General features: G+C 45.6%; 2 protein-coding genes across 7 annotated transcripts; both read left to right on the top strand.

Annotated features, from left to right (window-relative positions):
* The first annotated feature begins 873 nt into the window (after positions 1–873).
* Positions 874–9,442, top strand: LOC139432861 (histone-lysine N-methyltransferase ASH1L-like). Of its 3 annotated transcripts, none has more exons than XM_071205882.1 (3): positions 874–1,425; positions 4,242–5,095; positions 5,981–9,442. In XM_071205882.1, exons 2-3 carry the CDS (start codon positions 4,439–4,441, stop codon positions 9,440–9,442), a joined length of 4,119 nt encoding a protein of 1,372 aa, XP_071061983.1. In that variant the 5' UTR covers positions 874–1,425; positions 4,242–4,438. The 3 variants fall into 3 exon arrangements, with proteins under 3 accessions (XP_071061983.1, XP_071061984.1, XP_071061985.1); XM_071205883.1 differs by lacking the exon at positions 874–1,425 and adding an exon at positions 1,437–2,036; XM_071205884.1 differs by lacking the exon at positions 874–1,425 and adding an exon at positions 2,844–4,103.
* Positions 9,443–9,470: 28 nt separating this feature from the next.
* On the top strand, positions 9,471–16,425 carry LOC117461084 (uncharacterized). 4 transcript variants are annotated; one of them, XM_071205887.1, is made up of 12 exons: positions 9,471–10,041; positions 11,463–11,799; positions 12,026–12,151; positions 12,240–12,337; positions 12,419–12,492; positions 12,627–12,672; positions 12,783–12,823; positions 13,404–13,471; positions 13,558–13,736; positions 14,178–14,269; positions 14,353–14,490; positions 14,575–16,425. In XM_071205887.1, exons 1-11 carry the CDS (start codon positions 9,471–9,473, stop codon positions 14,476–14,478), a joined length of 1,758 nt encoding a protein of 585 aa, XP_071061988.1. In that variant the 3' UTR covers positions 14,479–14,490; positions 14,575–16,425. The 4 variants fall into 4 exon arrangements, with proteins under 4 accessions (XP_071061988.1, XP_071061986.1, XP_071061987.1 ...); XM_071205885.1 differs by having other exon boundaries at positions 11,978–12,151; XM_071205886.1 differs by having other exon boundaries at positions 11,978–12,151; positions 14,558–16,425.
* Positions 16,426–16,444: the final 19 nt, after the last annotated feature.

Raw genomic sequence — 16,444 nt, 5'->3', positions numbered from 1 at the left:
TTAACCAGATCAATGAACTTCAATATGTGTGACTTCAAAAATAATACATTAGTGTGTTCAAGATATCCAACATTATTGATAACTCTTATAGCCCTTTTTTGTAATGTGCATAACGGCTGTAGGTTGGTTGTGTACGTGTTTCCCCAAATCTCCACACAGTAAATCAGATATGGTAATATTAGTGTGTTATATAGAGTATGCAATGAGTTGTGGTCCAGAATGTATCTGGCTTAATTTAATATGTCTTTTAGAATTGTACACAGTAGTGTAAATAATGCATGGAAAACAGGAGAAAATGGGGCCAATAAGATCCTAAAGGTTCACATTGGTTTACCAAGCTGTAGTGTGTCTATCCTGAAAACAGTTTTCTACCATTATCACTAAATACATTTTTAAATAACACAAAAGCACAAGCTATACAAATAATGAAAGTGATATTATTATTAAAATCATCATGATATAACTAGGTCGATTTTCATATAATATTTGTAGGTTCACTTAAACACATAGTTAAAACTGGTAGCCTATCAAATCAGGTTTTATTTATAGAGCACATTTAACAACGATTTTTGGTCGAGCCAACGTGCTGTACATAATTATATATTATAATTATGTTTATGTCACATATGATGTTGTGTCATTCCTGTGAATAAAACATTGTTTGTAGTTTGGGATTCATATTTCCTGTTTAACTGATGCATAATACACAGCTCTCATTTATTAACTTTGAAAGTGCTTCCCTCCAGCCTGCCTTTCCTTCCTCCCCCCACTAGAGCCATCCCATATTACGTACAGGGACACAACTTTTGAGCTACTCCCCAAATTCCTACCAGCAGCCCACTTTAGACAAGTCGTCGCCATTTTATTAAGTCTAAATAGCCCTCCCCAATCGCCTGTTATGAACCGCAATGAGATCCTGTGCTGTATTTTATCTCCTCCTCTGGCCACACGAAAATGGCCACGCAATGCATTCCCGCACTTCCATATGTCACAGCCTGTAACCCCGCACACACGCTGCTGCAGCCCCGTCATCCGGACACGTTAACAGCTTGAGTGAGCACAATCTGAGCCATTATGACTGGAAGGGAGCGATGTAACTTTCCCGAAAGAAGTGGGCAAAAACAAGAGCCTCTGTAGTGTAACCATAGGAGTGTAACCAGTCCGCCACCTAGCTGCGGAGACGCGCCGATCGGTCGACTGTATGATTATGAAAACACCCGCGCCAATGTTGTTGCACAGTCGGCTCCGAGCTCCGATTAGCCTTAAACTCGGTTTTAGGAGGTGTTTTAACGTCTGCTTGTCTTAGTTATGTAATCAAAGCAACATCTAATGCGCCAGAAACCTCCGGATTGCTGAAGGGGGGAGCAGGACAGCAACACCTTAACCTCATGCCGAAACGCAGTTGGCTCCGGGACGCGCTCTCGGGTGAGTAGCCTACGTAGCCTTATTACAGATTTCCATGGCAGTCTGTATTAATGTGTGCAGGCCTGTCATCAACAGCGAGCTCTTAGCATTGTAGGTTACTTGTAATTGTGTGCATCCGCGTTGCGCTAATTTGATCCCCTTGTTGCCGAGTATGTTTCTCCCCCTGTTCTCCGTGCACGGTGATATTTCTTATTTCAATGTTGCTGACACCAGCAGAAGGGCTGGCAGAGGACAGATAGAAGAGAGAGGAAAAGGTGGCTCGAGGACTAATCCACATTAATAACACCACGAGCACACATTTTGACGCTACCCCACTTCCATGTTGACTTTCAATTTGAGCATATTTCAGGACGCTTAAACGTGTTTTATTTTTTATTTCTGGAGATAGGAGTGACGACAACAACAACACGTGCATGTGTGTATCATTTGTAAGTGCGACAGCATCAGGCGGATAGTGATTTTCAGAGGTGCGCAAAGTCATTTTTGAGAAGGAAGCCCCTGTTGACGTCCTCAGTAAACCAGAGAGAGGTTGCTCAAGTGCGGTAACACCCCCACTGCCCATACTGTATCTACAGTAGCAACATCTGTCAACCTACGCAGCTGTGACCTAGGTACACAATGTACGATCAACACACAAAATACACTGAAAAGTGTGTGTGTGTGTGTGTGTGTGTGTGTGTGTGTGTGTGTGTGTGTGTGTGTGTGTGTGTGTGTGTGTGTGTGTGTGTGTGTGTGTGTGTGTGTGTGTGTGTGTGTGTGTGTGTGTGTGTGTGTGTGTGTGTGTGTGTGTGTGTGTGTGTGTGTGTGTGTGTGAGAGAGAGAAAGAGAGACCCACGTGAGAAACTTCCCTATATCTGTGGAGTGTGGCTTTAGTATTTTAAGATGCCATCACAGCAGCCCTAATTTCCAGCAGGGCTTCTGTGCTCCTGCTGTTGTCAGGCAGAGGATAATGGTGTTGTAGTTATTGATGATAACACTGTCATGGGATGGTGATGATGGCTAGAAATATGGAGGGCCATTATCATGATTTAATCATCACCTTATAGCCGCAGAGGCACCCACACTGACTGCAGTGTCAAGTCCACCCATCATCATGTCACTGGAAATAGCTTCTAGTCTAATGTTGGAATAATTTTGAGTTATGTTTGAGAGGTATAACTCTGGAGAGTATAACAAGCTATACGTATGCACTTTGACTGTTATTGAATGGGATGGCCTTTTAAGTTTGAAAACCTGCCGCTCTTATTCCTTACTTTGGCTCTTCTTCACTTTGCACAACATGAGTATCACCCACAGGAGTGAAGCTTCTTCTCATGCCTGTATCCTCTTCTTCATGCAAGTCGGGCCTTGGGAGTAGAGGTCATGAAAAGAGGCTGCAGTTTTTTAAAGAGGAACACTGTCCATCTCTGTGCTCATTTTATTTGATTGTGAGGAGGTTTGGCATCGGAAATGCTTTTCAAAACTGTTACATAAGAGTTACTGGAACAGATGTTTATTCGAGCTTCGAATGATTCAAGGAAAGGGTTTGGGTGTGGAGGGACCAAGAGGCAGGAGAGATAGCCCACTGAGCTCTTAAATGAAAACATTATCTGAGATGCTTTTGTAAGTTTAAGTAGGCAGTTCGGGGCGTTGAGAGACAGATGAGCTATTTCATAAGACGCTCTCATGAGAGGACTGAAAGAATGCTAGGCGGGTGTGTTTTATTAGAAAATGGATGATGTTCTCCCTTAATGAGTGAGTGAATATAATGAAGGAAGCATGACAGAAGATGCTGCTTCCTTTCGATATGTTTAAAAACTGGGCTGAACAGAGGTCGAGGGAGAGTGAACGTTTTTTTTCCGCCGAGAAGAATGTTTTTTTAGGCTGTGTTTCTTGCTATAATGTCACATAAAAGGCAATTTACAATGGGGTCAATGAAAAGCTTACTTGACTAAGAGGAAGCAATGGGAGGAGGAAGAATTTGCACTCCTTTCCAAAAATAAGTTTTACCCTTTCCTACGGATTTGTGTTACCACTTCTGAAAGAGGAGGAGGGGAATGGTCTGACTGTGAATGGAGGGATTTAGGTTGAAGAGGAGGAAAAGAACGAAGTGGAGGAGGAAATATGGTTTTGATTAGCATGGATACAGTGTGTGAGTTGACCATTTCACTGTGTGGTCTACAAAGAGGGAAAGAGAGAGAGAGAGAGCGAGTAGATGGGACTAATAGAGAATGCATGCAAAAGCTTTCTGCCCAACATGAAAAGGGGAGTTTCGGAGAGAAAAGAAAGTACAGCAGAGGGAAGGGTGGGTGGAGGAGTGCTTGTGGGAGTAGCTGAGAACAGAAGGCGCAAAGACAGTGGGGAGAGAAGGGGAGGGGACTGGATAAGTGACTGAATTAGTCAGGAGCTGATTGATTGATATATTGATTTGGGAAGAGGAGGCGGAGTGAGCATAAGTAAAAGGTTTGGGAAGCATTTGCTGTCTTTCAGAGCGGCCGTTATTTACAGATTACTCGAGAAAACCAGCTGAGGCTGTTATTGAAGAACGTGAGTAGGTCTTTCTTCCAGTTAGTGCCGACATTCTGGGAATCTGTGGCGCTGATTGCCCCCCTGGGTGAGGAGATCTGTAGGTTCTGTATGATGAGATCATCTCTGTGGACACAGACTTAAGCACCTCTCCACAGCTGCCTGCAGGAAGGGTACTTTCCCTTCGATTCCTGTACTACTGCGACTCAGCATCTGAGCTCACTGAAATGACTAATCACTGGCCTCTCTATCTTCCTGTCTGTGTCTTACTGTCTTTTCTTTCTCTCCCTCAAACTCCATCTCAATTCAAGCTTAAAGGACCAGAGAAAGACATTCCTTCGCTGGATAAAAAGCCCAACTGGACTTGGACTATATCAGGATATTATTTTGGGAACCTAAACCTACATTTGGCTCTTTGCTCTTGAGCCCAATAACCCCAGCGGGATAATTTAAAAGTGTTAAACTGGGGACCCCACAGCATCCTGCCTCCCCCCCCCTGACTTCTCTGATGGACCAGAGAGTGAAGGGGGGAACCCCTCCAACCACAAACTCCACTGTGGACCCCACCTCTGCATCTGAAGACTCTGAAGTTTCAGAGAAAAGGCGATGGGATGAGGGTGATGCAGATGTTGGGCAGAAGGAGGAGGAGAAGAGAGGATCAGGGAAAAAGAGAGAAGGGGACAAGGGGGCAGTGCTGGAGCTGCTGATCGAGGGCCGCTGTGGAAGCACAGGGCAACAACAGCTTCAGATCTCTGGCAGAGAGACCAGCTGCCCCGAGGGAAATGTACGACTCCGTATTGGGCTCCAGGCCAAACGCACCAAGAAACCGCCGAAGATCTTGGAAAGCTACGTCTGCAAGCCCACCATAAGGACCTATCAGAGGCAAGCCAGGGGGGGACTGCTAAAGGGAGATGGAGAAGGGGGACAGCAAAACAAAAACAGCTCTACTCCAGTCGAGGCAACCAGAGATCAACGCTCAGCCTTGGATGCTGTCCAGACCACGTTCAAACAAAATGCATCTGCTGCTTCATCACCACTTGCATCATCATCATCATCATCATCATCATCATCATCATCATTATCACCACAGCCAGCGTCTACCACAGCTTCCAAGGCAACCTCGGTCCCTGCCATAATCAGCCAAGGAACCAAGTCTGCCAAACAGGTAAGTAAAGTACACACCCACACACAGATAAACATATTGTTAGCTGTTAAAATGAACCTACTCTCAATTGTATTTGATTTCAATGGTAAAAAGGGTTAGTGATTAACGTGGTGCACACATGTGCTGCAGCTCTGTTTTAGTTTTTGCAGTTCGTTACCAGACATGCTTATATGGTGCAAATTGGCCCGGCTTTGTGCTCAGTTGTAATAAGGTCAAATGAGCTATTGTCTCAATACTGAAACCTAAGTAGCCCATTTAAAGAAACAGACCTATAAATAGGAAAACAGCACGGCAACCACTTGGAGCTATTACAGACATTGGTCCATCAGTCCCTATGACAATCACCCAAGGGAAAGCTTATTGCTTTAGCTGCAGAAAACGCCACTCAAGCTGCAGCATACCAAAATGATGGGATAAGTACAAAATGTCAAGCCTTCTCATCTGTATTAGTGGCAATTTATAGCTACCAATAGCAGGGCTTTCTGTCTCTCTCTTTCTGTCTCTCCTTGGCTCTCTATATCAGTCCCTCTCTTCTATTTTTACATCTGCTCTTTTTCTCTACCTGCTCTCATTTATCTTTCACTCCCCCCCCCCCTGTCCCTGTCCCACTCCCTTCCTCTCTTTTTCTCTGCCTTTGTATTTCTCCTTTCTGTGTCAACCCCATTCTTGTTTCCATCACCTCACTCTCCTTCTCTTCAGTATGCCCTCTTTTTCTCTGCCTGATTGAGTCATTTTGTCCTCACTCTCTCTTTTAATGGGCGGACAAAACAAAAGCATTTCAGTGGTTGTCTCTTCCCCATTGTGCTTCAAAGTTGTCAACAGAAAAGTAGTGAAAGCCACAGCCATTGTTGTCTATGACAGAGATGTTGTGTCTGCCCTCTCTAGGTTCCTGTCAAACTGGCTGATAAGACAGAGGTGAACTCAAATGGTTCATCTGAGAGAGTGAAGAAAGACAAGCTTCCTAATACCAACGGGCAGACTGTCAATGCGGGACAGAAACCCTGCTCGCCTACAATAGACCAGACAGTTTCCTCCACTCCTTCCACCGCAGGCATCCAAGTCCCGTCTGCACCAGAAACCAGGAATGAAGGAAAGACCTCCAAGATACATAATGGTTTGGTTCAGACAACAAAACAGAAGGGACTATCTAACGGGAAAAGCTCTGCTGGCATCCTTGGCACTTCCACCTCATCAAAAAGCAAAGTTGGAAAACAGAGCAGTTCTTCCTCTGTTCCCTCCATGGACTCTTCGGCAAAACCTCCAGTCTCTATCAGCACCAATAAAGAACTCAGCCTGTCCAACAAGAGTAGGCCAGACTCTCCTTCCTCCTCTTCAGCCACCCCTAAACCACAGTCCTCCCCCTCTGTGGATATCTCCTCTGCCCAATCCAAAGATCAGGACCCCCCTCTAGAGAAAAAGAGAGACAAAGAGAGGAAAGCAAAGAAAGAGAAACGGAAAGACAAGAAATCTAAACGAGATAAATTGGAGGCTGAAACCGCAAAGAGTGAGATCAGAAAAGATGAAGGCAAGAAGAAGAAAAAGGAGAAAGGGAAGGATAAAGGGAAATCAAGGCACAGTAAAGAAAAGGATGAAAGACATAAGACTGAAGATATTTTGAGGGATGAGTTAAACATTGAAAAAGGAAAGGCTGAGAAAAAAAGGGATAGGCTTAGCCCAGACAGACAACAAACAGAAGATAATACATTTGGAGAATCAGTTGATAGTGGTATACTAGATAAAACATGTAAAATAGTCAATCCAGGCAGACCAGATGAGAGAGAAAAGACGGATGACGGTTGCAAGCCAGTTAAGCAAGCAGAGCCAGCAACAGGTGACACCAGTAAATCAAAAGAACAAGATGTCTCAAGACATTCAAATGTGCCTCCAAGCCACCCCTCTTCTTCTGCTCCGCCCTCTTTACCCACTCCCTCTGTCCGTGCCCCTGTTTCTCCCCCTCGCTCCCCCCAAGAACAGGACAGCCGTCCGCTCAAAAAACGTAAAGCCAGGCGGCCCAGCTGGACCAAGCTTGTGCAACGGGCTCAGAGAGCAGAAAATCAGGAAGCCCCGTCAGATTCCCAACGTAATCCTCTACACAGCTTTCCCCAAAACCCCAAGTCCCCCCTTCCTGCCAAGGCCACCGTTCAGCAGACTGATGACTCCCGACCATCTCCGTCTAGCTCTTTAACAAGCAGCTGCCCCCCACTCTCTTCTGCTACCAAACCCTCATCCCCAAAGCACTGTCACCCCACATCAGACCATAGCCACCATGCTTCCAGATGCCAAATAACCCCTGCCCGAAAAAGAGGCCGCCCTAAAACCCCGAGCTCTAGCTTAGATGAACCTCCCCCTAAACGTTCACCCAATGCTGTCCCTACTGATGTGCCTCTTCTGGGGTGTGACGCAGTTCAGAAAGCCCCTGTGCTAGAGCCAAGTCCCAAACTGCAGTGTGCCGCTCAGTCTAAATCCAGCCCCAAGAAGCGTGGCCGTCCTCCCAAACAACCACTCCCAGTGGACCAGAGCGGAGATGCACTGAATCGCAGGAACAACACTTTTCATCCTTCTGAACAGGGGAACAGGCAGCTTAAGATCAGGAGGCTGATTAATGAGATGAAGAAAAGAAAGAAGAAGAGGCTTCACAAGGTAATGCTTTCTGGGTATGTGGGAAAGGAGGGAAGGGCAGGCCAGGCAGCAAATGGCGAGACGTCTCTGGGAATTTGTAAATCGATAGAGGCTACAACAGTGAACACACTCTCAGCCCTGTCATCCTCCTTTGGGAGCAAGCTGGGCCCTCAGATCAATGTGAGCAAGAGAGGGACCATCTACATGGGCAAGAGGCGGGGACGCAAGCCGAAGGCCCAAACATCTTACCTTAATTCCAAGAACGCCACTCAATCATCCCTGTTTACCACTTCCTCTGAATCAAGTCTCTTCTCCTCTAACCAACCCCAGCCCCCTTCCTCTCATCCATTTCCCTCCCCATCTCTCACACACTCCAGTGGGGCCCAAAGCCCTTATAGTGAAGGAAGCCTCACAGAACCAACATCCTCCCTACTTTTTCCTCACTCCTTCTCCCTTTCTTCCCCATCGTCCTCCTGTACCTCCCCACGCCCTCCCTCCTCCTCATCCCTCTCTCCCTTTGTGAAGAAGAGTTGTCCATGTCAGGGAAGGCATCACTTCCCCTTTCACCAGTCGTCATGTAAGCTCTCCTGTCCCACCCTCGCTCTGCACCACGCACCTGGCTCTCCCAGCCACCTAAAAGAGGCCACCCCCTCCCCCAGGAGTGAGTCGCACAGTGAGGAGACGCTGCCCAGCGACAGTGGGATAGGAACAGATAACAACAGTGTTTCTGAGCGAGCAGAGAAGAGGGGAGTTCGAGGCATGTTCAGGTTGGGCCAGGGGTCAGGAGTTATTCTTGGGGGACAAAAGCACCTCTCCTCTCTTGTGGATCGCCCCTCTCCTGTCTCTTCCCCCCTCTCTCTCATGCCAAGACACACAAGCCCCATCAGCAACTCCTCTACTCTGGAGCGGCACAGAGACAAACACAGGCACAGACGGAGGGATTACGACTGTTCCTCGGCCTATAGTTGCTTGTGCCCCTGCCCAGGACACAACAAGTGCACTCATTCTGACTTTTACCCTTGCCTTGGGCACAATGCACTGAAGAGACAGAAAAATAAACATAAGAAGAAGCACCAGCAGCTGCACATGCAGGATCCAGAGTTCATGGCCGAGTTAGAAGATCTGATCGGTCAGTTCAGCGAGGTCCATATCGGGCGGCGTAGTTGGGCGCGGACGGGCCTGGGACAGGGCTTTGACGGGAGTGGTAATGCTCCTGGAGGACGGCGTCACCACTCCCCCTCAAATTCTCTCCGCTCCAACATCTTCAGGATAAATCTGAATGGCTTTTACTCGCCTCACACTTCATCTTACGCTGGTAATCCTTCCTTTTCACCCCAGCCTTTCTACCCCTGCCAGCCTCTGCATTGCAACAGGAAGCAAGACCGCAGGCAATGTGGTTGCCCTTCAAAGTTCCAGGACACCATCGATAATATGGGCTTTTATAGCGGCTATCCCCCAGCCACAACACTCTACCACCACCTCCCCAGCTCTTATCAGCTTCCCTCTCCACACCAGTATTCCCCCCATCAGTCCCATCATGCCCACTTCCTCCTCAACCCTGCCAGGTTCCACAGGCGGAGGAGCAGGTTGCTGAGGGAAGGAGCTTTAGGAGGAGAGGCTGAGGGAGATATGGGGGGAGGCAGTGGAGGAGGCCCACACCTCAGCTCAGGGTTCACCTCCAGTCTCTCCTGTGGCTGTGGGGAGGAGCGAACACAAACACAAACATAAACATCGGCACAGGCACTGCGAGAGAGACATGGATGACGAGGAGGAGTTGCCTGAGGATGAGGAGGAAGATAGGAGGGAGAGGGAAGTGTTGCTCAATTCAAAGTCAAGGTCAGGGTTCATTTTAGGTCAAGGAGAAGGAGGAAGGAAAGGGGCGAGAGGAATGGGGTCCACTGATGCTTCAACATCATCATCATCCTCAGCAGAAAGGTACAAACACACATCTCTCACCTCACTGGGGTTGGGCTCCTCTCACCTATCTTCATTTGGAGGAAGCTGGGGGGGCCTGGGCCAGAGTTGGAAGAAATTTGGGGGGCTGGGAGGGACAGGATTTGGACATTCATCCCCCAGCTGGAAAGGCTTCTCTGCGGAGTTCAATACAGGCAGACTGATTGCATCGGATGGAGAAGACGAAGACGGTGAGGACGAGTCAAACCTGTACAGGACATCCCCGTCTCCAACACACACCAACCTGTTCACATCAGCTGCCGTGACAACAGGGGGGAGGGGTCTGAAGAGCGGATTGGCCGGTAGGAATCCAGGAAGTGGAGACAGGTCGTGGAGGAGGGAGGAGCCAGCATGGACAGAGAGGAGAGGAACAGGTGAGGGTGCATGAATGGGTTAATCAATACATGTGGGAATGAATGAGCGCTGACGTGACTGTCTGACGGCTGTGAGCTCATGGTAGCATTAGTGCTAGCGTCTGTGTAAATACTGCAGTGCTAGAAACAGTCAATATTAATAAATGCTATGACATTGTTAATATTGCTTTAAAGATGCTCATATGTATTGTGTTATCATTTAATTTGCAGACAGATACATTCATAGATAATATGGAAATTCTAACATCAATTGTGATCATTGAACAGCACACACAACTTGACAGCAGGCTGAGTGAATAGGTTTTATGCAAAGAGGCTCTTTGCACAGTATGACAGATTTCTATACTTGCACAATGTGGAGATGAGATTGTGGCACCAATAGTTTTCCCAATATAGAGACAGTTTTTTTCTGAGGTGGTGTTGAGCCACCCATCAAAGCCGAGAGCGTGTTTAAGAGGAAATCAGACTCCATTCTTTTTATAGCCAATTTCAGTCTCCCTCTGCTGTGCAGTAGACGTGTGTCAAATACATACACACACACACACACACACACACACACACACACACACACACACACACACACACACACACACACACACACACACAAATGCAACCACTCTGTTCTCTGTTGGAATTTTTGGAAAGTGTTATAGCAGGAGGGCTGCATCTTGATGGGAAACTTCCAGGAAATCTTTGAAATCTTCCCTGCCTGCAGCGAACCGCACGCTGTTGCAGCCCTGGGCTACTCAGTGAACACAGTCATTAGTGAACCACCAGATTGGCTATTTCAAGTCTGGCCTATTTGACTTGGATCAATTCAATAAGGAAAGAGTGGTCAGTCTTGTCAGGGTCTGTGGAAAATAGAACAAAAAGATAGATGGAGGGATTGATGAAGGAATAGCACGGAGGTCAGAAAGGGGGCAAACAGAACTTGTGCAGGAAAGATGTGGAAAACACTCAACATAAGTTCATCATCTAACTAAACACACATGTGTTTTGAGGTGCAGCTCCCGACCACGGGCACACTCATCCACATTTCTTGTCTCTTTCTTTGTCTGCTCAGCCTTTTGAGATTGTGTTACCCATTAACTGAATGTGCAAAAACAATTTCAGTGGAAGAGTGCATACGTGTGCATGCTTACATTAGCAAATATGCAACTTTCCATTCTTGTTCTTTTTTGCTGTGAATGTGTGTACATAAATCACTTCTTAATGCATTTCCCAGAAGTGAACTGTTTGAGGAAATGTTGTGACTCATAATCTGTGTCCCATCCGCATGACTCAGCCCAGACTGGCCTCACCTCACACCTCCTGCTGGCTCAATCGCTGATCCACATCTGTCTCATTTCCTTTGCGCCACTTACACCCCTTCTGCCTTTCTCTGGCACAACCCCTCCCTCTTTCCATTTCAATGACTGCAGGTTTACAAGGTGACTCAAGAAGCCGCGGGCAGCAGAAAAATGTGCCAACGCTCGACAGTGTGGCAGGAGGAAAAAAGAGAAGGCCAGGACGGCCCAGAAAGAACCCACTGCCCTCTGCTGCATCCCCCCCCACACACTCATCTGCAGCTCCCTTCGTGTCATCAAATGATCAGTTGCCAGGACATAACAGAGATGGTAGAGAAGCAATAGGGAGTAAAGAAGGGCCAGTGAGAGAACGAGGAGGTGACACCATCCAGCAGGTGACTGAAGTGGAGCTGCAGGCCAGGAGGAAGAAGCGACAGAAGAGAAAACATGGTGACTCTCCCTGTCAACAGAGGTAAACACTCACAAATGTATTATCAAGTACCTGCGCTGGTTGACTTGGAAATTCAATACAACCACTCACTATTGCTATATTAACCCACTGTTTTCAGCACTGTGTGCTAAACCAGTGCCTTTCTCTCTTTCTCTTTTTCCTCTATCTTTCTATCTCTCTCTTCATGCTTTCCTTTTAGTGTCGCTGAGGATAAACCTGAGTGTGACACCCTACCTGAATGTTTCAGCCATTCAGATCTCGACCAGGCTCCATCTCCACCGGAAACCATCCTAAGAGAGGAGAGCGAAGATGAGCCTCCCGGGAAGACGTTTCTGAGGGCGGGTCTTTACTCTGATGATTACAAAACTATAGAGTGAGTACACTGATTTCAAAAACAAATTAATAACTTTTTTTACGTTATCAGTTTTTTAGTTAATGTATTCAATGTGTCTCCTTCCTAGGCCGCCCTCCCAAGCCCAGCAGTCGTGCACAGAGAGCATGGAAGACACTTCAGGGGATGAGCGTGAATACAGCCTTTTACCTGCTCCCATAAATGTTGGTAAGTACAAGGACAAGGGATATAGTGATGTAGTTTGTTGTAGCCGTGATAGTTCATCCAAACTCTCTTTTTGTCCTCCAGGGAAGTACCTAAGGCTGAAGCGGATGAATTTCCAGTTACCCTATGATGTGATGTGGCTGTGGCAGAACAATCAGGTACTATAGAGCTCTATAACACAGAATCAGGAAGTTAGACAGTCAACTTGAAGCATCATTGGAGATAAAATGTTATGATACAAGGAGATTTGTGGAGTGAGTGTGCATGTAATTCTCATCTTGTGTTGTCACAGCTTCACAGTCAGCCTGCTGTTCCCCTGAAGAGGAAGCGGCGTTACTGTGAGTTCAGTTGCTAGTTTTGGATGTGTTATCTTCAGGTTTAGTAAATGCATCAGATACATTCTCTCATGCTGCAACTGACTGTGTCACTGTCTCTCTTTGTCACTCAGGCCGGCTGAAGATGAGGAGTTTATCCTCTCATCAGACAGCGGTGAGATCTTCTGCCTCCAGGCTGTTTCATTCTATTGAAGAATGTAGTTTTAAAGAGAAAATAAATAGCTTTTCCACACCTAGTAGTTGTGGTATTATTGTTGGTGCAACATTTTTTTTCAGTTTTTCCTCAGAGCTACCAACACCCCAGCACACACTGCATTTGTTTACAAACTAAAGGAGATATTCATAATATATATCTTTGGTCCATTGATTTTCACACAAAGTAAATCTACTTTTATCCTTATAAAGATGGCTAAAGCTTGCAGCCTAGCTTACAACACAAGAAACAACCAAAAACCACCACATTTGACCTATAAATGGATCTATGTGCTATAATAAATGCAGACCAAAATCCCTAGTAGTATTAATATTTGGCTGATTTAGTTAATTACACAGTTTACATTACTCCAGTCTTTTTCTTGTACCAGGGGTCAGCAGCAGTAATCTGTTTGTTGTCTAATTTTGTTTTGTATTTAAGGCTGGAATTGCGTTGTAAAACAAGGCTTATATACAACCAACCTCAGATGGTGTCATCATTTAACTAGTTAGTGTTAAAACGTTCACCTCTTTCTTTACAGGAGAGCTCAAGTGAAACTGCTGGCTTGTACCCTCACCTCGACCTGGAGCCTTTGACCAGTGTTGAGAGGTATGGAAATGTCAAGAGAAACTACTTGATGCATTGTTGCTGAACCAATGACAGTGAGCTAATGGTTCTCCCTGTGTGCCGTCCAGGAGCTTTGTGGTGAAACATCACGTCTTCCTGGTGAGGAACTTGGAGATGGGGAGAAACAGACAGATCCGGCTGAGGATCGAGAGGGAGAGGAAAGGAGACATGGAGGAAGAGGGGAGGGACTCACAAGGTCTGTCCTGCGATGGAGCCGATGATGAGGAAGACAGCCACATCAAGTCAGGTCCATGAAGCAAGTGTGTGTGTTAGTTTTTGTTCCTGTAGGTGTTCGTGAATGCATCCGTGTATGTGTTGATCTCTTTACTTTTTAATTTCTTCTGGTGTCCTGTGCTGTGTGTTTTTCTGTGTGCATGGATGTGCGTGTGTGTGCTGTGCTGCTAACAGACAGTCATCCTCATGTTTGGCTTGTCTCTCCATATCATACTCAGCAGTATGTTCCAACCACAGTATTTTACCCTGCAGAAATGTTTCCCCATTTCTATCATCCATCGCTGGTGTCGATGAACCAAGCCACAGACTTTCTCCTAAAGCAGTGAAACCATACCATTTCCATCAAAGACTCACTGACTGGTTGGAGATAGGAAAGAAAATTCGGAACATCACATCATTACAGATGACAAAATAATGTGCTGTTTTCAATACTGTTTGACCTCTGACCCCTCAGATCAGGAAGCAGGGATTGAGGGGACGGTTATCAGCAGTGACCCCCACCATCAGAGTCAAGACACCTCCAGCTCGCTCACGGCCAGCCCCTGTGTGAGTGAAGCACTACCCACATACAAAACACATCAATACAAAATCTGCTTTTGCAATTAATTGTGTTTACTTGTACATTACAGCCCACCAAAACCCAGAACAGACAACAGGAGGAGGGAGAGGGAGAGAAACCAGAAGAAGAGGTCTGCATCAGAGAACAGAGAGGAAAACGGCTGAATGATTTACTTTTGACCCTGCAGCATTCATAAGCTAACTGAGAGGTAAGCAGAGCATCGAATACAGAAACACTAGTGACTCAGAGATGTATATGCATTGTCTTTTTGATAGTATCTTGTTTTACGTAGGTTGGACCACTCTGAGAAAGGGACCAGGCCCACCACCGGACAGATGGACAGGAACTGATGTCACAGCACTGCTATCAACAGAAGTAGTGCCAGAGAGAACAAGCAAGAAAAAGGAGAGGAGGGATGGAGAATTATTGCGGCTGAAAAATGCAAAAAAGACATCTCACACACTGACAGATGAGTGTGGTGAACCGATCACTCTGAAGGGCATCACACCAAGGATGAAACCATGGCAACACTTCTTTTGTCCAAGAGGCGAGGGATGAGAGAAACGGAGATACACTGTCCCGGATGAAAGAAAGAAACAGACCAGCTGATATGAATTTGCACTAGTGCTGGATGATCAAGCACACTAAAGACTGTATGTATGTATGCTGAGTGGAACACTATAAACACATACACTTTTACTTCGGCACCTTAAGCAAACTAGGAAAGACAGACGCACGGACTGAAAGTGGACATATATGGTACGCGAGGAGCTCAGGAGATGCCTGGGGGAACAAAAATGTAGCCTGGGCCCAAAGTAGGTCAAAATTGAACCCTCTTTTTACCCGTTAAGCTTTCAAAGTCACATTGCCCCTTTGGGAAACGAGACAAGGAGAAGTGAAAGCTGTTGAGAGACAGTGGTAGGTTTTCCTTAACTTTTCCAAGACAGCGTCTGCTATGTACCAGTGAATAGGCAGGGGAGGGGCGGGCTTAGTGATAGGAATTTTGGCATTGCTGCAAGAGAATTTCTAATGAGGTTTTAAGAAAGAAGTTATTTTTTGAAAAAAAGGACAGCTTGAGCACTGTCTGCTAAAGAGATGGGCAAATGTATATTCATGATAGGAATGTTTATTGTTGACTATTTTCAGTATTGCTTCCTGGGGAAGGGATGGATAAAAAGTGTTTTGTTTACTTCAGGCTGCCTTTGAGAATGTTTTTGCTCCCGAGCATTGACAATCAGAATGTCCTTGGGTGAAAGGAGAGAAAACTAGAATTGATTTGCCCCAAATGCTCTGTGGAAGTGCCATGTTGTCTTGTGTACGTACCCAAGTGAACTCTCATGCAGTCTTTAAAAGCAATATCTTCTCTGATAAGGACTATATAAGGACTTGTGTTTTTTTTAGTTGTGAATATGTGAGGATAGGAGGTCATTTTTCTGCACAGTTGCAAAGTAGATTGTTCACATTTTAGGAACATTGGGTTAATCCACTTAGTGGAAGAAACCATAAGCGTTTAGTTTCATGTATATGTACATAGAGAGAGACCTGCTTTCCTCCTATCAGCAGTAGCGTGTACAATGAGTATTATACATGACAATACTATTGGGATAATACATACAACTTAATAATCATTTCATGATTTTACTAACATGTTTTTAACGAATTATACAGCTGACCAATATACATGTATCAGTAATTTATCCCTAAAATTGACTATGATTGTATGATTTATTTTGTAGAATTAAATAACTTTTTTTTAACTGACTTTTTTTGGTCAGACAATCAGTGACAGTGAAATAGTTTTGCCAGTGTTACATTTCTGCTCTCTTTCAGTAGTGTGGCTTCTAATAACAAGCCGAGAAAGTGCAATTTCTTTGACTGTTTACATACTGTATGTATATTCTTCCTCTTTCCTTTTTTAACTAAGAGCACTACATTATTGCCGGTGGATGGTTAACTTTATAGCAAAGGTACACATAGAGTTATTTATCTAGTTTGCATGACATGTAACCTTTGCCTGTTGCCTCTGATAATGTGCATCTCAAAAAACAAAACATCAAAAAACAGTTATAACTCAATGCCATAGAATGTCAGCTCAGATCTTTTGCCTCTATAACCATAATAATAAAGCATTTTATGTCTACTAGTTCTCCCTGCAGACTCCG

This window comes from Pseudochaenichthys georgianus, chromosome 16, assembly GCF_902827115.2.
Source record: "Pseudochaenichthys georgianus chromosome 16, fPseGeo1.2, whole genome shotgun sequence".
Lineage (NCBI taxonomy): Eukaryota > Metazoa > Chordata > Actinopteri > Perciformes > Channichthyidae > Pseudochaenichthys > Pseudochaenichthys georgianus.
This window is presented reverse-complemented; position numbering and strand designations above follow the sequence as displayed.

Coding starts and splice junctions, on each gene's coding strand:
- LOC139432861 (XM_071205882.1), top strand. CDS start 4,439: ATGGACCAGAGAGTGAAGGGGGGAACCCCTCCAACCACAAACTCCACT. Junction 5,096..5,980: donor GAACCAAGTCTGCCAAACAG/GTAAGTAAAGTA, acceptor TGCCCTCTCTAG/GTTCCTGTCAAACTGGCTGA.
- LOC117461084 (XM_071205885.1), top strand. CDS start 9,471: ATGGATGACGAGGAGGAGTTGCCTGAGGATGAGGAGGAAGATAGGAGG. Junction 12,338..12,418: donor ACCTGCTCCCATAAATGTTG/GTAAGTACAAGG, acceptor TTTGTCCTCCAG/GGAAGTACCTAAGGCTGAAG. Junction 13,472..13,557: donor CCTTTGACCAGTGTTGAGAG/GTATGGAAATGT, acceptor TGTGCCGTCCAG/GAGCTTTGTGGTGAAACATC.